The sequence below is a fragment of the Ranitomeya variabilis genome, chromosome 1 (assembly GCF_051348905.1).
Source record: "Ranitomeya variabilis isolate aRanVar5 chromosome 1, aRanVar5.hap1, whole genome shotgun sequence".
Lineage (NCBI taxonomy): Eukaryota > Metazoa > Chordata > Amphibia > Anura > Dendrobatidae > Ranitomeya > Ranitomeya variabilis.
Window position 1 is genome coordinate 791,084,484 of NC_135232.1, and position 24,792 is coordinate 791,109,275.

The 24,792-nt window shown below is 46.5% G+C and overlaps 1 protein-coding gene across 3 annotated transcripts in view; it reads left to right on the plus strand.

The window, feature by feature from the left end:
• The window catches only part of SEMA6B (semaphorin 6B), a 174,916-nt gene that overhangs the window by 52,600 nt on the left and 97,524 nt on the right, over window positions 1-24,792 (plus strand). For all 3 annotated transcript variants that reach the window (XM_077273122.1, XM_077273115.1, XM_077273106.1), the window contains exon 5: window positions 12,986-13,048. In XM_077273122.1, the coding sequence (XP_077129237.1) occupies window positions 12,986-13,048 (63 nt within the window). The remainder of the gene's footprint in view (window positions 1-12,985; window positions 13,049-24,792) is intronic.

Genomic DNA, 24,792 nt, shown 5'->3' on the forward strand with positions numbered 1-24,792 from the left:
TCATTTTTTTCATCATCCTATGACCTATATACCCATGTGGACAACTTAGGCTACTTTCACACTAGCGTCGTGCACTGCACGTCGCAATGCATCGTTGTGGATAAAAAACCGCATCCTGCAAAGTTGTCTTCAGGATGCGTGTTTTCTCCATAGACTTTTATTAGCTACGCATTGCGACGCAGTGCCACACATCGCAACCGTCGTGCGACAGTTGCGCCGTGTTTTGGCACACCGCTGCCACAAAAAAAGTTACATGTGACTTTTTTTGTGCGTCGAGACCACCATTTTCGACCGCGCATGCACGGCCGAAACTCCGCCCCCTCCTCCCCGGATCTTACAATGAAGCAGCGGAAGCATCTTAAGACTGCTTCCGCTGCCAACGTCGGGCATTTTTTGCACGCAGCGCGATGGCCCCGTACCGATGCTAGTGTGAAAGCAGCCTTAGGAGGGCAGATACAATTAAAGTCAGGACTTAGGGTATGTCTCCACATTCAGGATTGCATCAGGATTTGGTCAGGATTTTCCATCAGTTTTTGTAAGCCAAAACCAGGAGTGGAACAATCAGAGGAAAAGTATAATAGAAACATATGCACCACTTCTGTATTCATCACCCACTCCTGGTTTTGGCTTACAAAAACTGATGGAAAATCCTGACCAAATCCTGATGCAATCCTGAACGTGGAGACTTACCCTTACTGTTGACCTCCAGGCACACCATTTAGATCTCTTCTGTTTTTAACAGGGACCTGTCACGAGGTCAAAACCAGACAGTGTTTGCTCTTCTTTTATTCTTGTTGCTTCCGAGTAGTCATTTATTTATACTTCTTAAATCCACCATACAATTCCAGAGATGTGGGCCTTTTTACTTTAAAGGGAACCTCTCAGGTCATCCATGCCCTCCAACCCAGCAGCATTAAATTATGTATCAGTAAATTCCCTGCCTATCCATCCCTTTATAACATTTTTAGGTACAAATTAGATTTAAAAAAGCATTTATATTGTCCCCGTTTGCTACGCTAATTACCATATTTTTTTGATCATAACACTTCCTTTTTACCTCAAAATTTGGGGGGAAAATGGCAGTGTGTCTTATAATGCGAATGTGCCTTGCCGTTACCGCTGCAGGCTGGGAGGAAATGGTGTCCAGCGTTGCTACGGGTGTCTGGCGGTGCTACTGCGGGTGTCCGGCGCTGCTGCCTGGTGCTCTGCTGGTGTCTCCGGTGCTGAGGGTGCACGGCCGCCACTGCCCGATGCTGCTGCTGCAGTCTTCGGTGCTGCCTGGGCCCACCCCGACAGTCCCATGATTTCCTGTGCGGTGGACTCCTAGAAAATGGCCGCCGGGAGAGCGACACATGCGCAGATGGAGATCTCGGCATCGAGATCTTGGTAGATGAGATTTCAGCGCTGAAAGTCCACCACACAGATAATCATGGGACCGCTGGGGCTCTGGCCTTACACAAAATGTTGGTAGAGCCCGGCAGCACCAGAGACCACCATAGCAGCACCAGGCAGCACCGTCTGGTCACTCGCAGCATCAGAGACACCAGCAGAGCACCGGGCAGCAGTGCCAGACACCCGCAGCAGGACCGCTGGACACCCCCGCAGCGCTGCCGGGCACAGGAGACACCCACAGAGCACTGGGCAGAAGCACCAGACACCAGCAGCACTGACGGACACCCATTCATCCCAGCCGGTGGCCTGCAGCATCACCCCACTCCTGCCTCCTCCAGCAGCGACCCTGGGTCCACGCTTCACCGCAGCAACCACCCTCGGTAATCAATAAGACTCATGGATTATAAGAAGCACCACCATTTTATTTTTTTTTTTAATTCCTATTTTTCTCCTCAAAATTTGGGATGCGCCTTATAATCCGGAGCATCTTATAAAGCGAAAAATACAGTAGTTCTCACAATTCATTTTTGGTTTCGTGGCAGATCTGGTTCTGCTATAATTTCAATTTAAATGTGGCTTTTTTCCTTTTTGGGCCAGCAAGGGTTAATGTCAGTTTCCTTGCTGGCAGTTGTTTTGTTGCTGGTCAGCTGATGTGGGTGGTGACCACTCCCACCATCCTTTAAATGATGCATCAGCTGACTGTTGGTATCAGAGTTATTCTCTGAAGACCAGTCTAGGAGTTTGGTGCCAGCAGTTTATCTGCTACTTCTGTGGAGTTCGGTTTCCTGATTCCATGTCTTCTGCTGTGTGGAGCTTGGCAGCGGAGGCTGGAGCTAAGTTTCTTGTTTCCTTTCATTGTCTGTCTCATGGTTGTCACTACCCCCTGTGTTTATACCATCTGCAATGGTGAGGCTGGTGTCCTAGCCAGCCAGTGCACTAGCCAGGGTATAGTGAGGTGACAGGGACTAGGAACGTGATGGTGACGGGGGAAGGACCCGAATAGGGCGTTAGGGGAGCTTAGGTATAGGCACAGGTTGTGGTTAGTAGGTGCCCCATCTGTTGTGAAATTGGATTTTGGGCTCCCCCGGTGGCCACTGGTGGAATTGAACTGGTGTGCATCATCCTCTCTGTTCACCTGTTTCCATCAGGATGTGGGAGTCGCTATTTAGCCTTGCTCCTCTGTCACTTCCATGCCGGTCAACATTGTAATCAGAAGCCTTTCTGTTCATGTTCCTGCTGCTAGACAACTCCCAGCTAAGTTGGACTTAGTCCTTGTTTGTTTTTGCATTTTGTTCCAGTTCACAGCTGTAGTTTCGTTTCTGTGTCTGGAAAGCTCTTGTGATCTGAAATTGCCACTCTGATGTTATGAGTTAATACTAGAGTCTTAAAGTAATTTCAGGATGGTATTTTGATAGGGTTTTCAGCTGACCATGAAAGTGCCCTTTCTGTCTTCCTGCTATCTAGTAAGCGGACCTCAATTTTGCTAAACCTATTTTCATACTACGTTTGTCATTTCATCTAAAATCACCGCCAATATTTGTGGGGGCCTCTGTCTGCCTTTCGGGGAAATTTCTCTAGAGGTGAGCCAGGACTATATTTTCCTCTGCCAGGATTAGTTAGTCCTCCGGCCGGCGCTGGGCGTCTAGGGATAAAACGCAGGCTACGCTACCCGGCTACTGTTAGTTGTGCGGCAGGTTTAGTTCATGGTCAGTTTAGTTTCCATCCTTCCAAGAGCTAGTTCGTATGTTTGCTGGGCTATGTTCTCTTGCCATTGAGAACCATAACAGTTTGACCGGCCTAAAAGGGTTAAATTAATTGACAGAGAAAGGAGAGAAAAGAGAAGTCTGCTGAAGATTTTTTTTTTTTTTTTTCTCAGTTCTGAGTGTGCTTGTAATTGAATCTCTTGCAAGTCTGCCTATATTGCAGCCTTTCTCTCTCTCTCTCCTTCTAATCCTGGAATGGCTCTGTGTTCACCTGTTTAAAATGGATATTCAGAGTTTAGCTGCAGGTTTGAATACTCTCACCACGAAAGTTCAAAACTTACAAGATTTTGTTGTTCATGTTCCTATATCTGAACCTAGAATTCCTTTGCCTGAATTTTTCTCGGGGAATAGATCTTGCTTTCAAAATTTCAAAAATAATTGCAAGTTGTTTTTGTCCCTGAAATCTCGCTCTGCTGGAGATCCTGCTCAGCAGGTCAGGATTGTGATTTCTTTGCTCCGGGGCGACCCTCAGGATTGGGCTTTTGCATTGGCTCCAGGGGATCCTGCGTTGCTCAATGTGGATGCGTTTTTTCTGGCCTTGGGGTTGCTTTATGAGGAACCTCAGTTAGAACTTCAGGCGGAAAAGGCCTTGATGTCCTTATCTCAGGGGCAAGACGAAGCTGAAATATACTGCCAGAAATTCCGTAAATGGGCTGTGCTTACTCAGTGGAATGAGTGCGCCCTGGCGGCGAATTTCAGAGAGGGTCTCTCTGATGCCATTAAGGATGTTATGGTGGGGTTCCCTGTGCCTGCGGGTCTGAATGAGTCCATGACAATGGCTATCCAGATCGATAGGCGTCTGCGGGAGCGCAAACCTGTGCACCATTTGGCGGTGTCTACTGAGAAGACGCCAGAGAGTATGCAGTGTGATAGAATTCTGTCCAGAAGTGAACGGCAGAATTTTAGACGAAAAAATGGGTTGTGCTTCTATTGCGGTGATTCAACTCATGTTATATCAGCATGCTCTAAGCGTACTAAGAAGCTTGATAAGTCTGTTTCAATTGGCACTTTACAGTCTAAGTTTATTCTATCTGTGACCCTGATTTGTTCTTTATCATCTATTACCGCGGATGCCTATGTCGACTCTGGCGCCGCTTTGAGTCTTATGGATTGGTCCTTTGCCAAACGCTGTGGGTATGATTTGGAGCCTCTTGAAACTCCTATACCCCTGAAGGGGATTGACTCCACCCCAGTGGCTAGCAATAAACCACAATACTGGACACAAGTAACTATGCGGATTAATCCGGATCACCAGGAGATTATTCGCTTTCTTGTGCTGTATAACCTACATGATGTGTTGGTGCTTGGATTGCCATGGCTGCAATCTCATAACCCAGTCCTTGACTGGAAAGCTATGTCTGTGTTAAGCTGGGGATGTAAGGGGACGCATGGGGACGTACCTGTGGTTTCCATTTCATCATCTATTCCCTCTGAGATTCCTGAATTCTTGACTGAATATCGTGACGTTTTTGAAGAACCTAAGCTTGGTTCATTACCTCCGCACCGGGAGTGCGATTGTGCCATAGATTTGATTCCGGGTAGTAAATACCCTAAGGGTCGTTTATTTAATCTATCTGTGCCTGAACATGCTGCTATGCGAGAATATATAAAGGAGTCCTTGGAAAAGGGACATATTCGTCCTTCGTCATCTCCCTTAGGAGCCGGTTTTTTCTTTGTGGCTAAGAAAGATGGCTCTTTGAGGCCGTGCATTGATTATCGGCTTTTGAATAAAATCACAGTTAAATATCAATATCCGTTGCCACTGCTGACTGATTTGTTTGCTCGCATAAAGGGGGCCAAGTGGTTCTCTAAGATAGATCTTCGTGGGGCGTATAATTTGGTGCGAATTAAGCAGGGAGATGAGTGTAAAACCGCATTTAATACGCCCGAGGGCCACTTTGAGTATTTGGTGATGCCTTTTGGTCTTTCAAATGCCCCTTCAGTCTTTCAGTCCTTTATGCATGACATTTTCCGTGATTATTTGGATAAATTTATGATTGTGTATCTGGATGATATTTTGATTTTTTCGGATGACTGGGACTCTCATGTCCAGCAGGTCAGGAGGGTTTTTCAGGTTTTGCGGTCTAATTCCTTGTGTGTGAAGGGTTCTAAGTGCGTTTTTGGGGTTCAAAAGATTTCCTTTTTGGGATATATTTTTTCCCCCTCTTCCATCGAGATGGATCCTGTCAAGGTTCAGGCTATTTGTGATTGGACGCAACCCTCTTCTCTTAAGAGTCTTCAGAAATTTTTGGGCTTTGCTAACTTTTATCGTCGATTTATTGCTGGTTTTTCTGATGTTGTAAAACCATTGACTGATTTGACTAAGAAGGGTGCTGATGTTGCTGATTGGTCCCCTGCTGCTGTGGAGGCCTTTCGGGAGCTTAAGCGCCGCTTTTCTTCCGCCCCTGTGTTGCGTCAGCCTGATGTTGCTCTTCCTTTTCAGGTTGAGGTCGACGCTTCTGAAATCGGAGCTGGGGCGGTTTTGTCGCAGAGAAGTTCCGATTGCTCCGTGATGAGACCTTGTGCTTTTTTCTCGCGTAAATTTTCGCCCGCCGAGCGGAATTATGATGTTGGGAATCGGGAGCTTTTGGCCATGAAGTGGGCTTTTGAGGAGTGGCGTCATTGGCTTGAGGGGGCTAGACATCAGGTGGTGGTATTGACTGACCACAAAAATCTAATTTATCTTGAGTCCGCCAGACGCCTGAATCCTAGACAGGCGCGCTGGTCGTTGTTTTTCTCTCGGTTTAATTTTGTGGTGTCCTACCTGCCGGGGTCTAAGAATGTTAAGGCGGATGCCCTTTCTAGGAGTTTTGAGCCTGACTCCCCTGGTAATTCTGAACCTACAGGTATCCTTAAGGATGGAGTGATATTGTCTGCCGTTTCTCCAGACCTGCGGCGGGCCTTGCAGGAGTTTCAGGCGGATAGACCTGATCGTTGCCCACCTGGTAGACTGTTTGTTCCTGATGATTGGACCAGTAAAGTCATTTCTGAGGTTCATTCTTCTGCGTTGGCAGGTCATCCTGGAATCTTTGGTACCAGGGATTTGGTGGCAAGGTCCTTCTGGTGGCCTTCCCTGTCTCGAGATGTGCGAGGCTTCGTGCAGTCTTGTGACGTTTGTGCTCGGGCCAAGCCTTGTTGTTCTCGGGCTAGTGGATTGTTGTTGCCCTTGCCTATCCCGAAGAGGCCCTGGACGCACATCTCGATGGATTTTATTTCGGATCTTCCTGTTTCTCAGAAGATGTCTGTCATCTGGGTGGTGTGTGATCGTTTCTCTAAGATGGTCCATTTGGTTCCCCTGCCTAAGTTGCCTTCTTCTTCCGAGTTGGTTCCTCTGTTTTTTCAAAATGTGGTCCGTTTGCATGGTATTCCGGAGAATATCGTTTCTGACAGAGGTACCCAATTCGTGTCTAGATTTTGGCGAGCATTCTGTGCTAGGATGGGCATAGATTTGTCTTTCTCGTCTGCTTTCCATCCTCAGACTAATGGCCAGACCGAGCGGACGAATCAGACCTTGGAGACATATTTGAGGTGTTTTGTGTCTGCAGATCAGGATGATTGGGTTGCTTTTTTGCCTTTAGCGGAGTTTGCCCTCAATAATCGGGCCAGTTCTGCCACCTTGGTGTCTCCCTTTTTCTGTAATTCGGGGTTTCATCCTCGATTTTCTTCTGGTCAGGTGGAATCTTCGGATTGTCCTGGAGTGGATGCTGTGGTGGAGAGGTTGCATCAGATTTGGGGGCAGGTAGTGGACAATTTGAAGTTGTCCCAGGGGAAGACTCAGCTTTTTGCCAACCGCCGGCGTCGGGTTGGTCCTCGGCTTTGTGTTGGGGACTTGGTGTGGTTGTCTTCTCGTTTTGTCCCTATGAGGGTTTCTTCTCCCAAGTTTAAGCCTCGGTTCATCGGCCCGTACAAGATATTGGAGATTCTTAACCCTGTGTCCTTCCGTTTGGACCTCCCTGCATCTTTTTCTATTCATAATGTTTTTCATCGGTCATTATTGCGCAGGTATGAGGTACCGGTTGTGCCTTCCGTTGAGCCTCCTGCTCCGGTGTTGGTTGAGGGCGAGTTGGAGTACGTTGTGGAAAAAATCTTGGACTCCCGTGTTTCCAGACGGAAACTCCAGTATCTGGTCAAATGGAAGGGATACGGTCAGGAGGATAATTCTTGGGTGACTGCCTCTGATGTTCATGCCTCCGATTTGGTCCATGCCTTTCATAGGGCTCATCCTGATCGCCCTGGTGGTTCTGGTGAGGGTTCGGTGCCCCCTCCTTGAGGGGGGGTACTGTTGTGAAATTGGATTTTGGGCTCCCCCGGTGGCCACTGGTGGAATTGAACTGGTGTGCATCATCCTCTCTGTTCACCTGTTTCCATCAGGATGTGGGAGTCGCTATTTAGCCTTGCTCCTCTGTCACTTCCATGCCGGTCAACATTGTAATCAGAAGCCTTTCTGTTCATGTTCCTGCTGCTAGACAACTCCCAGCTAAGTTGGACTTAGTCCTTGTTTGTTTTTGCATTTTGTTCCAGTTCACAGCTGTAGTTTCGTTTCTGTGTCTGGAAAGCTCTTGTGATCTGAAATTGCCACTCTGATGTTATGAGTTAATACTAGAGTCTTAAAGTAATTTCAGGATGGTATTTTGATAGGGTTTTCAGCTGACCATGAAAGTGCCCTTTCTGTCTTCCTGCTATCTAGTAAGCGGACCTCAATTTTGCTAAACCTATTTTCATACTACGTTTGTCATTTCATCTAAAATCACCGCCAATATTTGTGGGGGCCTCTGTCTGCCTTTCGGGGAAATTTCTCTAGAGGTGAGCCAGGACTATATTTTCCTCTGCCAGGATTAGTTAGTCCTCCGGCCGGCGCTGGGCGTCTAGGGATAAAACGCAGGCTACGCTACCCGGCTACTGTTAGTTGTGCGGCAGGTTTAGTTCATGGTCAGTTTAGTTTCCATCCTTCCAAGAGCTAGTTCGTATGTTTGCTGGGCTATGTTCTCTTGCCATTGAGAACCATAACACCCATCCCTTGCTCCCTACTGTTAGGGCCTTCCTCTCCCTTTTGTCCTCCTGTTGTTGGTGTTTGTTGTGACATCTGTTGGACCTACCCATGTCGGTTGTGACATTAGTGCTTTGAGTAGTTGATGAGATGATATTTTCCCCAGACTAGTCTGCCCTCTTTCCATGTTATCACACCCCTGATGATAATTGGCACTAGCAGACGTCTTTGCCAGATTCTGCAAGTCTCGCTCAGGCACGTTGCACATTTCGGCAGCGTCACTGCACCTCTTTACCTGAGTGTATGCTTCCCGGCTTCAGAGGCACACTGCACATGACCGGAGCGTTCAACAGGAATAAAATAAGAGCAAAAACTAAAAACACCCACTTGGGCTTAACTAAAGTTAACTCACTAGGTTCCAAATACTTTGACTGCTGATATCTTTGGAACAGAGAGGCGAAATTAAAAACAAACAAAAACATTTTTATTCCGCTCTGTAACCAAAATTACATACTGTGTCCAGTGGAACATGGAATAATTGGTGGAAGGTCCTCTTTAATTCACCAGAACTATAGGGGAAACAGGATTTGTGATAAAAACATTATAGTGCAAATCTGTTTCCCAACATCGATGATTTGTTTCGAGCTCCTTTCCCCTTACTGACATCGGACATATTAGTATGCCAATGTCAGTATCCTCTGCTTTGATGTGGGCTCCGGCGGTGAGCCCACATCTTTCCAGGGATATGTCAGCTGTTTTGAACAGCTGACATGTGCCCGCAATAGCCACGGGTGGAATCGCGATCCACCCACGGTTATTGCGTGCATCGGTGACCCCCATCATGTGATCGGGGGTCTGCGGTGCGTTGGCATGACAACCAGAGGTCTCTTTGAGACCTCTATGGTTGTCAGTGCCGGATTGCTATTAGCATCACCCTGTGGTCCGCGCTCATAGCAACTCAGCAATTCAGCTACATAGAGGCGATCAGAACATGGTCTCTATGTAGCTGAGCCAATCGAGTTGTGTCAGCTTCTAGTCTCTTATGGAGACTATTGAAACATGGCAAAAGTAAAGAAAAATGTTTTAAAAAAAATAAAAATAAAATAAAAGTTTAAATCACCCCCTTTTGTCCCATTCAAAATGAAGCATTAAAAAAAAATCAAACCTACACATATTTCATATCGCCGCGTTCAGAATCGCCCGATCAATCAATAAAAAAAAGGATTAACCTGTTTGCTACACGGTGTAGCAATAAAAAAAGTCAAAACACCAGAATTACTTTTTTTTGGTCGCTGCAACATGTCATTAAAATGCAATAATGGGCGATCAAAAGATTGTATCTGCACCAGGATGGTATAATTAAAAACGCCAGCTCGGCACGCAAAAAATAAGCCCTTACCCAACTCAGGATCACGAAAAATGGAGACACTATGGGTATCGGAAAATTGCACAAACGAACCTAAACATGTTTGCTGTCTATGAACTTGTAATGACCTGGAGAATCATAATGGCATAATAATCAGCATTTAGTGAACCTAGCAAAAAAGCCAAACAAAAACTAGTGTAGGATTGCACTTTTTTTGCAATTTCACCGCACTTGGAATTTTTTTCCTGTTTTCTAGTACATGAAATGGTAAAACCAATGGTGTCGTTCAAAAGTGCAACTCGTCCCACAAAAAATAAGCCCTCACATGGCCATATTAACGGAAAAATAAAAAAGTTATGTCTCTGGGAAGGAGGGGAGAAAAAAACGAAAGCGCAAAACCAAAAAAAGCTCTTGTCATGAAGGGGTTAAGGCCGTTAGTCATAGCTTTGTATGACCAGGAGCATTAAGCAGGCCTGAAGTACAACAGCGATGTTCAGATACAGATGCGCACTGTAAAATTTCCATTGAATCTTAAATGCATTTTTTTAGATTTTAAACAAATATTTCAGTGCTGAAATACTGTAAGTTACTTTTTTTTTACAAGTATAGTATTTTACCTCTTTGGAAACAAACAATATACTGCTATATACTGTATTATCCTCATGAAAACATGCTTCCTTTCAAAATAGATTTCTTTTATTCTGTAGAAAAATAATGTTGATGAGAAACCATATAAACCTCTTAACTCTTACACAGGGCATTACTCCATTTCTCAAAACCTTGCTCACAATAGAGAAATATTTATTAAGTACCGTAATGCATAAGAACATTTTTTTAAACAAAATATGAGCCATTTTTATTGTTAATGTTGTTATATTGTTACACTCTCCCTAATGTGGATTTGGTGCATGGTGTGTCTTAGACGTCTGTTTATTTTTGTTGTTTAGCATATCAGAAAAAAATGATCATTTTCATCAGTGTGTTGGACGTGATTTTTATCCATTTTTGATCTATGTGTCCATTATTACCATGAGTGTGGCATTTTTTTCTCCTATGCAAAAATATGTTTCCAAGCTTCTCCTACTTATAGAATCAGGCGCGTCTGGCACCGAGCATGCGTCGTTGCCAGAAATGTACTATGCCACTGTAGTGGCATACCTTAGGCTGAATTTGATGGGTGAACATAACCACACCCCATCACGCCCATGGCACTACCATATTGGCATAGCTGCCCGGGACTGGCGTGTGATCGGCAAAATTTGCACCTGCTGAGGTGCGCAACAATATTGTGACTTGCTAAGGTGTTTACATCAGATTTCTAGTATAAGCACCTTAATGAATTAGTCTCGAGGTTTGCCAAATTACAAATACTTCTGTTTAGATTTATCTTGCTTACATTTATATAAAAGCGAATAATAATAGTCTTTATTTCTACAGTTTCAAAATATCCTGCACCATTTCACAATTCTTATTTATAGTGTTAATTTGCCCTGATGCACTTACATCCGAATAATTATTAGCAAAAAATATTTGGGTCCATCCCAATTTCTACACCATGTCTACACCACTTATTTAATATAGATTACTTGCAGTTTTTCATTGTGTTTTTGTGGGGGGTTTTCAATTTTTTTTACACTGCGTTTTTTGACTCTTGGTGTGTCATGCTTCAAATAAAGCTGATACTTCCCAGTATTAGGCTTTGGCAAAACATTATTGATATAACTAGGTGCGAAATACAGGCGTTTACATGTGTTTCCACCTTGGAAATGCACTGAAACTGCATGTGAATTTTTTTATCTGCAAATTTTCCACATCTAATGCAAGTCTAAGGCTGTCACCCCCCCCCAGGCGTTTTTAACTAAAAGAGTCACCTTGTGCAGCAGTAATGCTGCATTCTGACAAGGTGTCTCTTTTAGTTCTGGGTGCTGTAACTGCCGAAATAATCAGTTATGTAATTTGTCCTAAATACCTTTCTTCAGTCCTGGAGGCAGGCCTTTTCCCCCCTGCTGCAGACGCCACACAGCCGTCACTCAAATCCTCTTGGTGCCGGGCGCCGCCTCCTCATCGCTGTTTTGAAATGAGCCGGCACCTGCGCTCTTTTCTCCTGCCTTGGGCAGGCGCAGTGAGCGCTGCCCGTCCTCTGTGCCCATATGCAGTCTAGCTGACTGCTCCTGTGCGGCCGCCCTGCCTGTGAATCCCAGCCCCGCAGTGTGAATAAATCAGAAGACACTGCGGGGCTGGGATTCACAGGCAGGGCGGCTGCACAGGCGCAGTCAGCTAGACTGCATATGAGGACAGACGGGCAGCGCTCACTGCGCCTGCACCAGGCATGACGAAAGAGCGCAGGCACCGGCTGATTTCAAAACAGCGCTGGGGAGGCGGCGCGGCGCCAAGAAGATTTGAGTGACGGCTGTGTGGCGTCTGCAGCAGGGGGGAAAGGCCTGCCTCCAGGACTGAAGAAAAGGTATTTAGGACAAATTACAAAACTGATTATTTTGGCAGTTACAGCAACCAGAACTAATAGAGCCACCTTGTCAGAATGCAGCATTACTGCTGCACAAGGTGGCTCTTTTAGTTAAAAACGCCTGGGGGGGGGGGGGGGTGACAGGTTCCCTTTAAAGCCTGACACACCAAGAGACGAAAACACTAGATTTCTGTCCTGATGAAGAGGTCCTGCGCAGCCTCGAAACGCGGTGACCCTGTAAACCTGTTTAAAAAGTAACTTTTTATCTGTTGGTAACCATTGTGGATTCATCATCAGCAGTGCAGGAGTGACATCTCCCTCCCGATCGTTTCGCACTGTTTGGTCCTTCTAGTGACCAATGTCCGTGCAGCATCTGATATCTATTTCATGCCAGTTACATGTTGCTCTGTAGCAACTGTATAAGGTGAATGGATCCCTTTCCTTTGCCACCATTTTGTTACAAGTTAAGACAATATTGGCTTTGGTTTCTTTCCCAGTTTCGTTGTTTGCGTATCCGCAGCATGTCAGTTTCTCTTGGGGGTGCACTGAGTTTTCTATGCGGATTTTCCCCATAGACTTGCATTAGATGCAGACACATTAAAACCGCATGTAATCCGCCTAAGTACATCAATAAAGTTTTGTCAAAGCCAAATACCAGGAAGTATCAAAAACAAAGCAGCTTTATTTAAAGAATGACACACCAAGAGACAAACAACGCAGAGTCAAAAACGCAATAAAAATGCATGTAAAAAAAAAGCAAAAACACAAAAACACAATGAGAAACCGCAAGTGCAGGTGCAGAAATGGTGCCGAAATTCTGCAGCATCAAAAACTCACCAAAAGCTCATCGTGGGAACGTAACCTTATAATGCAGTACAGTTTAGTACAGATTTTATGCATCCTATTTATAAAATGCCTCTGCCTCTGAGATTTTAGCAATCTTGTATAATGTACTTAGTTTTGTTGTATTATCATGAGTCTGATTGTATTGTTGCTCTTTGATCTATACACAGAAATTTATCTGGAAATCCAATCATCAAGACATACATGTGTGCCGAATGAAAGGAAAGCAAGAGGTAGGAAAATGTAGATTGTGCGTATTCACATTGTGGGATGTACAGGCCAAATACTAACACTTCGTTGCAACAGGTTAGGCCTCTTTCACACTTCTGTCTTTCAGCTCCCGTCACAATCCGTCGATTTTTGAGAATGCAGGATCCTGCATTTTCTCATAGACTTGTATTAGCGACGGATTGTGACGGATGGCCATCCATTTCATTCATCGTGCACTGTAAAAAAACGGTCCGTCGGACAGAGAAAACGTTCAGAGGAACGTTTTTTCTGCACGTCGGAAAATCAGTCAGCGACGCATCCTGCGCTGCCCGTCACTGGCTACAATGGAAGCCTATGGGCGCAGGATGCGTCGCTGCCTGTGAAAAGCAGGAATCCAGCGACGGGTCCCATCTTTTCAAACTGAGCATGCGTGGAAGAATTTCCTGTCAGGGAAATTCTCTCTCGCTCGCTCTCTTTGTCTTTTTACTATTGATGCTGCCTATGCAGCATCAATAGTAACAAGATATACTAATGTTAAAAATAATATAAAAAAAAATCGCAATATTCTCATCTACGGACGTCCCGCGCAGCGACACCGATGCTCCCGGCAGCTAGCGTTCCTAGTAATACATTGCAAAATCTCGCGAGAAGTCACAGTCTTGCGAGACTGCGACTTCTAGCGAGATTTCGCAATGTATTACTAGGAACGCTAGCTGCCGCGAGCATCGCTGCGCTGGAACGCCGGTAGGTGAGAATACTGCAATTTTTTTTTTTTTTTTTTATTTCAATGTCTTGACTGATCCTGTGCAGACTTGGAAGACGGAAGTGTGAAAGAAACCTTATTTGGCAAGCTGGACTTTAATCCCTTCATGACCAGGTGAATTTTTGATTTTCTGCTTCTGTTTTCTCCTGTTTTTTTTGTGATGAGACCATTTTTATTCATACAATTAGGTAGATGAGATGTGTTAACTGCTTCTTATTGCATTTTTTGATGGACTTGCAGTGACTGAATGAACAAAGTTCTGGTGTTTCAGTTATTATATGGATTTCTTCATATGGGTTAATTAATTTTATATTTTGATGGCTATTTATTTTTAATGGGGAAATAATTTATTAACTAAATATATATATATATATATATATATATATATATACTAGCTATTGAACCCGTTCTACGCCCGGGTGGCGAGCATTTATATTGGAATATGGTCTCCATCCTGGTATGTGCTGCTCCTATCCTGTCATATGCTGCTCCATCCTGCGCCCCCATCCTGTCATGTGCTGCTCCACCGTGTCATGTGCTGCTCCATCCTGCGCCCCCATCCTGTCATGTGCTGCTCCACCGTGTCATGTGCTGCTCCATCCTGCATCCCCATCCTGTCATGTGCTGCTCCACCGTGTCATGTGCTGCTCCATCCTGCGCCCCCATCCTGTCATGTGCTGCTCCACCGTGTCATGTGCTGCTCCATCCTCATCCCCATCCTGTCATGTGCTCCCATCCTGCGCCCCCATCCTATCACGTGCTGCTCCATCCTGCGCCCCCATCAGTGCGGGCGGCTGTGCTGAGTGCGGGCGGCTGTGCTGAGTGCGGGCGGCTGTATGTGGCTGTGCTGAGTGCGGGCGGCTGTATGTGACGTGGCTGTGCTGGGTGCGGGCGGCTGTGCTGGGTGCGGCAGCTGTGGACGGCTGTGCTGGGTGCGGTGGCTGTGCTGGGTGCAGCGGCTGTGCTGGGTGCAGCGGCTGTGCGTGGCTATAGGCGGCTGTGGGAGGCTGTGCTGGGTGCGGCAGCTGTGCGTGGCTGTGGGCGGCTGTGCTGGGTGCGGCGGCTGTGCTGGGTGCGGTGGCTGTGCTGGGTGCGGCGGCTGTCCGTGGCTGTAGGCGGCTGTGCGTGGCTGTGCTGGGTGCGGAGGCTGTGCATGGCTGTGGCGGCTGTGCGTGGCTGTGCTGGGTGCGGCGGCTGTGCTGGGTGCGGCGGATGTGCTGGGTGCAGCGGCTGTGCTGGGTGCGGCGGCTGTGGGTGGCTGTGCTGGGTGCAGCGGTTGTGCGTGGCTGTGGGCGGCTGTGCTGGGTGCGGCGGCTGTGGGCGGCTGTGCGTGGCTGTGCTGGGTGCGGCGGCTGTGCTGGGTGCGGCGGCTGTCCGTGGCTGTGGGCGGCTGTGCGTGGCTGTGGGAGGCTGTGCGTGGCTGTAGGCGGCTGTGCGTGGCTGTGGCGGCTGTGCATGGCTGTGCTGGGTGCGGCGGATGTGCTGGGTGCGGCGGCTGTGCTGGGTGCGGCGGCTGTGGGTGGCTGTGCTGGGTGCGGCGGCTGTGCGTGGCTGTGGGCTGTGCGTGGCTGTGGGCGGCTGTGCTGGGTGCGGCGGCTGTGCTGGGTGCGGCGGCTGTGCGTGGCTATGGGTGGCTGTACGTGGCTGTGGGCGGCTGTGCTGGGTGCGGCGGCTGTGCGTGGCTGTGGTCGGCTGTGCTGGGTGCGGCTGTGCGTGGCTGTGGGCGGCTGTGCGTGGCTGTGGGCGGCTGTGCTGGGTGCGGCGGCTGTGGTCGGCTGTGCTGGGTGCGGCGGCTGTGCGTGGCTGTGGGCGGCTGTGCTGGGTGCGGCGGCTGTGGTCGGCTGTGCTGGGTGCAGCGGCTGTGCGTGGCTATGGGTGGCTGTGCGTGGCTGTGGGCGGCTGTGCTGGGTGCGGCGGCTGTCCGTGGCTGTGGGCGGCTGTGCGTGGCTGTAGGCGGCTGTGCGTGGCTGTAGGCGGCTGTGCATGGCTGTGCTGGGTGCGGCGGATGTGCTGGGTGCGGCGGCTGTGCTGGGTGCGGCGGCTGTGGGTGGCTGTGCTGGGTGCGGCGGCTGTGCGTGGCTGTGGGCTGTGCGTGGCTGTGGGCGGCTGTGCTGGGTGCGGCGGCTGTGCTGGGTGCGGCGGCTGTGTGTGGCTATGGGTGGCTGTACGTGGCTGTGGGCGGCTGTGCTGGGTGCGGCGGCTGTGCGTGGCTGTGGTCGGCTGTGCTGGGTGCGGCTGTGCGTGGCTGTGGGCGGCTGTGCGTGGCTGTGGGCGGCTGTGCTGGGTGCGGCGGCTGTGCTGGGTGCGGCGGCTGTGCGTGGCTGTGCTGGGTGCGGCGGCTGTGCGTGGCTGTGGTCGGCTGTGCTGGGTGCGGCGGCTGTGCGTGGCTATGGGTGGCTGTGCGTGGCTGTGGGCAGCTGTGCTGGGTGCGGCGGCTGTGCGTGGCTGTGGGCGCCTGTGCGTGGCTGTGGGCGGCTGTGCGTGGCTGTGCGTGGCTGTGCGTGGCTGTGCTGGGCGCGGCGGCTGTGCTGGGTGCGGCCATTTTCTTGGTCCTGCTCCCGGAGTCGGCGCCTGCGCAGTCCGCGCTTTCCGGCGCCATTTTCTTGAAGACACTGCAATGTGTCTTCAAGAAAATGGCGCCGGAAAGCGCGGACTGCGCAGGCGCCGATTCCGGGAGCAGGGGGACAGTCACGGCCCGGAAGCGCGTCGGTGGAACGGGTCAGGTAAGTATACTCACCCTCCACCTCCTGGCTCGTCCCTGCTTGTCCGGTGGAGATCGCGGTGTGCGTTCAGCGCTTACGCATACCGCGATCTCCTGGGAGCGTCGCTCTGTGCGGTCCAGACTGCGCCGGCGCTTGCGCTTGCGCAGTCTATAGAGGCTTCGGACAGAGTGACGCTCCCAGCGTTATATTATAGATATACACTCACTGGCCACTTTATTAGGTACACCTGTCCAACTTCTTGTTAACACTTAATTTCTAATCAGCCAATCACATGGCGGCAACTCAGTGCATTTAGGCATGTAGACATGGTCAAGACAATCTCCTGCAGTTCAAACCGAGCATCAGTATGGGGAAGAAAGGTGATTTGAGTGCCTTTGAACGTGGCATGGTTGTTGGTGCCAGAAGGGCTGGTCTGAGTATTTCAGAAACTGCTGATCTACTGGGATTTTCACGCACAACCATCTCTAGGGTTTACAGAGAATGGTCCGAAAAAGAAAAAAAATCCAGTGAGCGGCAGTTCTGTGGGCGGAAATGCTTTGTTGATGCCAGAGGTCAGAGGAGAATGGGCAGACTGGTTCAAGCTGATAGAAAGGCAACAGTGACTCAAATCGCCACCCGTTACAACCAAGGTAGGCCTAAGAGCATCTCTGAACGCACAGTGCGTCGAACTTTGAGGCAGATGGGCTACAGCAGCAGAAGACCACACCGGGTACCACTCCTTTCAGCTAAGAACAGGAAACTGAGGCTACAATTTGTACAAGCTCATCGAAATTGGACAGTAGAAGATTGGAAAAACGTTGCTTGGTCTGATGAGTCTCGATTTCTGCTGCGACATTCGGATGGTAGGGTCAGAATTTGGCGTAAACAACATGAAAGCATGGATCCATCCTGCCTTGTATGGAGCATCTTTGGGATGTGCAGCCGACAAATCTGCGGCAACTGTGTGATGCCATCATGTCAATATGGACCAAAATCTCTGAGGAATGCTTCCAGCACCTTGTTGAATCTATGCCACGAAGAATTGAGGCAGTTCTGAAGGCAAAAGGGGGTCCAACCCGTTACTAGCATGGTGTACCTAATAAAGTGGCCGGTGAGTGTATATATATATATTTTATTTTTTTTTACTCAATTTTTGTTCCTTTGGGGCTTGAACCTACACTCGTTCTAAATACTGCAGTACAGCACAATCAAAGTATATAGAGAAAATCATAAATATCATACTAACAGTAATCCTATAAGACTGTTTCCAGCCTTGCGAAATACATTGGCATTGAGCCCGCCGAAAACAGTCTAATCGGATTCTAGCCAGAAGTATGCATATCACATACTTGCGGTCATGTGACCGCCATTCCCGGTGCTGACATCGGAGAATCCTCACAACAAACATTGCATGCGCTGTGAGGATTTACATAGAGTGACTACAGACTTGTCTTTTTAGACCAGACAACCCTTTGAAGGTCTTTACTGGCTAGCGAAGCAATGGAGTACTTTGATGCATGCGATAGAATGTTGTCTTGTATAAAAGTCATGTTTTTTTAAAGATGCAGACTTTACTTTTCCACTTCTTGAAGAAAGCATCTGGCAAGAAAAAATGGCAGTAGGTTTGGGAGTTGATTTTGAGTCCATTTTCTCTTCAAAAAGGTTCAACTAGCTCATCTTTAATAATACCAGCCCATATCAGTACCCCACCTCCATGTTTCTGGTGTGTGAGTCAAAGTGGTGGTCTGTGCTTATTATTAATCTAGCCATGGGCCCATCCAAGTGGTTTGCTAAAAGTCACTATATTCTCATCAGTCCATAAAACTTTTGAAAAATCTGTCTTCAGATATTTCTTTGCCCAGTCTTGATGTTTCACCTTCTGTGTCTTCATCAGCGGTGGTCAGATTTCAGCCTCCCTTACCTCAGCCATGTCTCTGGACAGCCCAGAAGTACAAGGTGTTCCATGCTCAGAGAGGTTGCAGCTCTGCAGCTCTGGAATATGACAGCACTGGACTATAATGACTTCTTCGCTTTACGTTTGCTTCTCTTCAAATTTTTGGAGGTTAATGTGCGTCTTTTTCCACAACACACTTTATGATACCTTGTTGACTTTTCGCAACAAAACTTTTAATGGTTCTATGATCACATCCAATATCTTAGCATTTTCAAGAGAGCTGCATCCCTCTGTAAGACCTAACAATTTTTGCCTTTAAAGAGTAAATTATATCTTTTTTTTTTGCCTGAGAAAAACAAGCTGCCTAATAACTGTACACCTTGATAAAGGATTTGCATTCTAAGACTATGTGCACACGTTGCGGATTTTGATGCGTTTCCTCAGCGTTTTTGGACTCGCGGAATTGCATCAAATCCACAGTGTAGTGAACAACCAATATTAGACAATGAGAAATTGAGAATTGGTGTGCATATGCTGCGAAAAAATACGTGTGGATTTGCAGCATTCTATTTTCCTCAGCATGTCTATTCTTTTTGCGGATCTGCAGCGTTTCTGCACCCATTGACTTACATTCTGTCAGGCAAATCCGCAGCAAACCCACAGGTTTAAAAAGATCTGCGGTTTTGCTGTGGAGTTGCATGCGAGAAACGCTGCAGATCGGGAGGAGGAAGAGTGTGTGGGTGGAAACTATGTGTGTGGGCGGAGACTGTGTGTGCAGAGAAGATGTGCGTGTCTGTGTGCGGGTGTCTGTGTGTATCTGTGTGTGTCTGCAGGGCCGTGTGTCTGTATGTGTGTGTGCGGGTCTGTATGTAGGCAGGCTTTGTCTGATGGGACTACTAGTCCTATCCGGCTATACCTGCTACAGTAATCCCATCATCCGGCTACTGTGTAAAAAAAAAAAACACATACACACTTATACAGTACATACTCACCATACTGCTAATCTCCGATGCCCTCGATCACCTGTAAAAAAAAAAATAATAATAAACCAACAGTATACTCCCTGTTCCGACATAATCCATTTAATAACGACTGTCCCACGACGATCTCCAGTGTAGAGCTGTCTGTGACCGCTCTCCAGGGGCTCTGGTGACACACTGATGGCAGGTATCCTTCTGCAGTGTATCACTACACCGTCAGAGGTCAATTGACTTCAAGCTGTCACTTGTTGTACCGCTGCGTGGTAAAATTCTCACGCAGCAGTGCCGTAAAGTGAGAGCATGAACTCATTGAACCCCCAGTGATAACACTGCAGGAGCCATTGTCTCCTGTCAGTTTGTCACTGGAGGCCCTGTAGAGCGGTCACATCTCCTGATGTGACAGCTCTACAGGGGAGATCGTCGTGGGAAACTCGTTATTAAATGGACTACGTTGGACCAGGGAGTATTTGTGTTGGTTTATTATTTTATTTTTTTTGCAGTAGATTGAGGGCATTGCAGGAATTAGGCGTAGGATAAGGAGGGGAAAAATGTGTTAAGTGTTTTATTTCATTAAAATACTTTATTCTGGCTGTGTGTTTATTTAACCCTTTAACATCTATAGGATTAGTAATAGATAGGTGTCTTATTGACACCTCTCCATTACTAATCCGGCTTGATGTCACCTTACAATACAAAGGTGACATTAACCCCACAAATATTACCCCATATGACACCACTACAGGGCAGTGGGAAGAGAGAGGCTAAGTGCCAGAATTGGCACATCTTAGAGATGCCCATTTCTGGGGCAGCTGAGAGCTGGTGTTTGAAGCCGAGGGGGGGCAATATCCATGGCCCCTTCCTAGGCTATGAATATCAGCCTGCAGTTGTCTGCATAGCCTTTTCTGGCTATTAATTATAGGGGGACCCCACGCCGTTTTTTGGGGGGATCCCCCTATTTTAATAGCCTGTAAAGGCTATACAGCTGCGGGCTGATATTCATAGCCTGAGAAGATTCATGGGTACTAACCCCTTCTTAGGCTATAAACATCAGCCCCCAGTCGCTGGCTTTCCCTCTCTGGTGCAGAAAATTGCGCGGGAGCCCACACCATTTTTAAAAAAAAATTTTTTTTCAATTAAACAGATATTGTGTTTAAGGCCGGGGTCACACTTGCGAGAAACTCGCACGAGTCTCGCAACTCAGTACCCGGCACTGCCACTGCCACTCGGGACCGGAGTGTGCAGCTGCATGCATTTCTATGTAGCTGAACACTCTGGTCCCAAGTGTTTCTCGCAAGTGTGACCCTGGCCTAATGCAGATTTTGTGTTTGTGTGTGTGTGTGTGTGTGTGTGTGTGTCTTTATTTAACTCTTTATGTGCCATTTTATTATGTTTATTACTAAACATCGGGTTGGTATTATCTATCCATCTATCTATAGATATGTCTATCCATTTATCTATAGATATGAAGTATGTAAAAGAAGAGGTTGGACAAGGAAATTACATCACAATTTTTTTTTTGTTAAATAGTAGATTTTTATTTAGTATACAAATACTCTTACAAATCCACATGAAAAAAACACATGAAAATCCACATCAAAAACGCATCAAATCCACGTGGATTTTTACCTGCGTTTTCTGCCAAGAGATGCAGAATCTGCGCAGAAAATTCCACAGGCAAATCTGCAACGTGTGCACATACCCTTAGGCCACCCCTCCTTCATTACACACATTCACATCACCTGATATGATCAGGACATTCTCTTCTTTTTTGGATTCTAATTCATGAAGACCTGATGTGTATCTTACGCCAGGACTCTTACAGAGGCACATGCCGTTCTTGATGAATTGGGGCCATAATCTTCTCTTTCCATCCTCTAGACCTTAATCCTTTAATATAGCCATGTTTTCTTAATAGCACAGTCAACGACTCAGTCACCAATAGGGGTGACACTGGCCATACCTCCTTGTTTGTCTTTGAGTATTAAATGGAACATCAGGTCAAAGGTCCTTTCTAACTGAAGACACAACAGTCCCGGGGTTATAGTTACCGTCCCGATTGTCAGTGTCGTAGGTATCAGTCAGTGGTAAAACCGGAAAATAACATTAGAATTTCACAGCTCCCTGCTCTTCATGTCCTGAACAAAACAACATTCAACTGAACAGTTCAGCCATGACTGCTCGGCGCTGTGCTCCTGCACAGTCAGCATTATGTAATGGGTTATTTCCATCTTCATAGAGAAATATTGTTGCGTAGTGCAGTTTACTGCTTATTAACATTTTCAGCCATTCTTGAGGTATTAAAAGAACACTCCCATTTTTGCATTAATTAAATGTGTGTATATATTCATGTAATGTAGTGTGAGTGTATCAGTATACTCACCTACCGCCATCTTCTCCAGGATTCAGAGCCGTTCTTCTCACACTCATATGCTGTTAAATTACCTTTGAATAATAATTCTAATTTCCAAAATCTCTACACCATGGCCAGCACTAGTTTCTTATGGGACACAGTGCAAAATTTGGCTCCCACCTATTACCACCACCAGCAGCATGTTGCTCAGATGCATGGGCCACAATCCCCAATGGCCTTGCAAAAGTCCATGTTTGCCCCATAAAAAAAAGAAATAGTACACATACAATATATAAATATTTCAGTAAACACAGCAAGAAGCCTATTTTCTAAGTAATACGTCTAAATAATATTCATACAGTTACGAAAAAAGGATGGGGCCCAGTGCAAAGTTTATACCTGACCCCCAAACACCACCTGCATATTGATCAGATACCCAAGTCCCAATAGCATTGATAAAGTCTGTGATAGCAATCCATAAGAAATACAACATATGAATCCAACAGAAAAACACAGCAGTAAGATAATTATATATACACTAGACTGTGGCCCGATTCTAATGCATCGGGTATTCTAGAATATGCATGTCCCCGTAGTATATGGACAATGATGATTCCAGAATTCGCGGCAGACTGTGCCCGTCGCTGATTGGTCGAGGCAACCTTTATGACATAATCGTCGCCATGGCAACCATTATGACATCTACGTCGATACTGTGCCCGTCGCTGATCGGTCGAGGCGAATTCGCGGCAGACTGTGCCCGTCGCTGATTGGTCGAGGCAACCTTTATGACATCATCGTCGCCATGCTGTGCAGGATTTCCAGGACAGACAGACAGACAGAAAAACCCTTATACAATTATATATAGATACTGTATTGTAATAATACAAACATACAGTAATAATGCTTATTTCACCATTTTCCCCAAAATATTTTGGTACCCTTATAGTAGTATTGTCCACCTATTATGCTTCCATACATGTGTGATGTCCCTCTTTGTGGCCCCGATATAATAGAAATATTTACCTAATTTGCACACATACATTAATAATATCCAACCTTGTGCGCCTCCATGCAATATCATTTTATGTGGCCCCATACATTTATTATTAGTGTATGGAGCCCAATAACAGCAATATTACTCTATGGGAGGCCACAAAGTGGGATACTATTAATGTGTGGGTGCCATGTAGGCAGACAGTATTACGACATGGGAGCCACATAGAGGACATAATAATGATAATGACCCCTATTTCACCCTTATACAGTAATAATGTTCCTCTATGTAGCCCCATATAGTAATATTGATTTTGCTATGTGGCCTTCACCTGGAAGTAAAGCCCCTGATTTGTCACCGCTCCCAAGCATCTCTGTCTCGTTCCTCGTTTTCCTGGTTGGCTCCCTGCCCAGCACTTTCTCTACAGCTGTAAGATGCCCAAGCGAGGTAGACGTGGGCGAGCTTTTGTTCCCACATGCTTTGGCATCCTACAGACAACATGTGCCAGACTGTAATGTTCAAACTGGTATCTGATAAATGACACGGCACTCATGCAATAGTTATAGTTGCCCAAGTAGGGTATCCAGCCCGTCATATAGAATAGTAAAAAAAACTTGGCATAGTCAAAAAACTTGACGGTGGTCGCATACCTCACATGTCCTGACACACTCTAGACCTTCTCCAGGTTCCACTCCGGCATCCAGGCATCTTAATCGTCACCGGGAATACTAATATTTCACGAGACTCCTATATATGGAATATTGAAACTGTGCATGTAATCTACTGAACCAGTTCTGATGAAGATCCTTTTGTGGACCAAAAACTTTTAACATTTGTTGGATGCACAATAAAAGGAACCTTCTTTTTTCACTTCACTTGCTCCATGAGTGCCAAGTTTTTTTTACTATTGCAAACTGGTATCTGATCAGCTGGTAGAATGTTATAAAGCAGGAGGAGCTGATCAGATTGTGAAAATAGTTTCAGTAAAACTTACATTTTATTCATTGAAATCCCTGGTGTTTATATTACAGTCCAGTGGGCGGTCCTATTCAGTGATTGACAGTCTTCCCTGAATGCATAGATAGCTTTCAATCAGGACTACCCACTGAACTCAGATGTAAGAAACACCAGGGATTTCAATGAATAAAATACTAGTTTTGAAAGTTAGATATTGGCGTGCACACTGAGGTATTTCACTAACGGAGGTGGCAGTTGAGGGGATTGGTGAGATCCCTTGTAGACTATATATCTATATCTATATCTATCTATCTATATATATATATATATATATATATATATATATATATAGTTGAGTGTATATGTGTGTGTATGTATCGAGCCACGCCCACTCCGCATAGCAGGCAAAAGCCACATCTAGCTCCATCGTGTCTAGAATGGAGTTAGTTGCTCCTGTGAGGCACGACATTAAGGGAAAGGGAGGCGCCTCATGGAGAGAGATGTGAGGGGGAAAATGAGAGATGTGAGGGGGAAAATGAGAGAAGTGAGGTGCTGCTGCAGTATGAGGCCGTGTATAGAGAAGAGTGAAGCGCTGCAGGTGGAGGCTGTTTGTAAGGCCACATTCACACGTTCAGTATTTGGTCAGTACATATCTATAAGCCAAAACCACACGTAGGTAGAAAAATACAGAAGTGGTGACGTGTTTCTAATACACTTTTCCTCTGATTGTTTTACTCCAAGTTTTAACTTACAAATACTGAGGTAAAAATACTGACCACATAACATGTGAACGAGGTCTAAAGGAGAAAAGTGTGGTGCTGCAGAGGAAGTAGGCTTTGTATACGATACGCTTTATTGCAATTCGTGCAATTCCTCTCTGGATCAAGTGTTTCCAATTGTACATGGAAGAGGAGTGAGAGGTGCTGCCGGACGAGGCTACTATAAAGGAGAAAAGTTGTGCTGCAGAAAAATGCTGTGAATAAAGATGGAGTGTGAGGTGCAGGAGGAGGCTGTGTAAAAAGAAGGAGTATGAGGTGCAGGAGGAATAAGGCCCATTAACTTCCGCCATTAAAAGTCTTATTGGCAGTGGCTAAGGGGTTAATATTGTGTTATGGCGCCGGTTG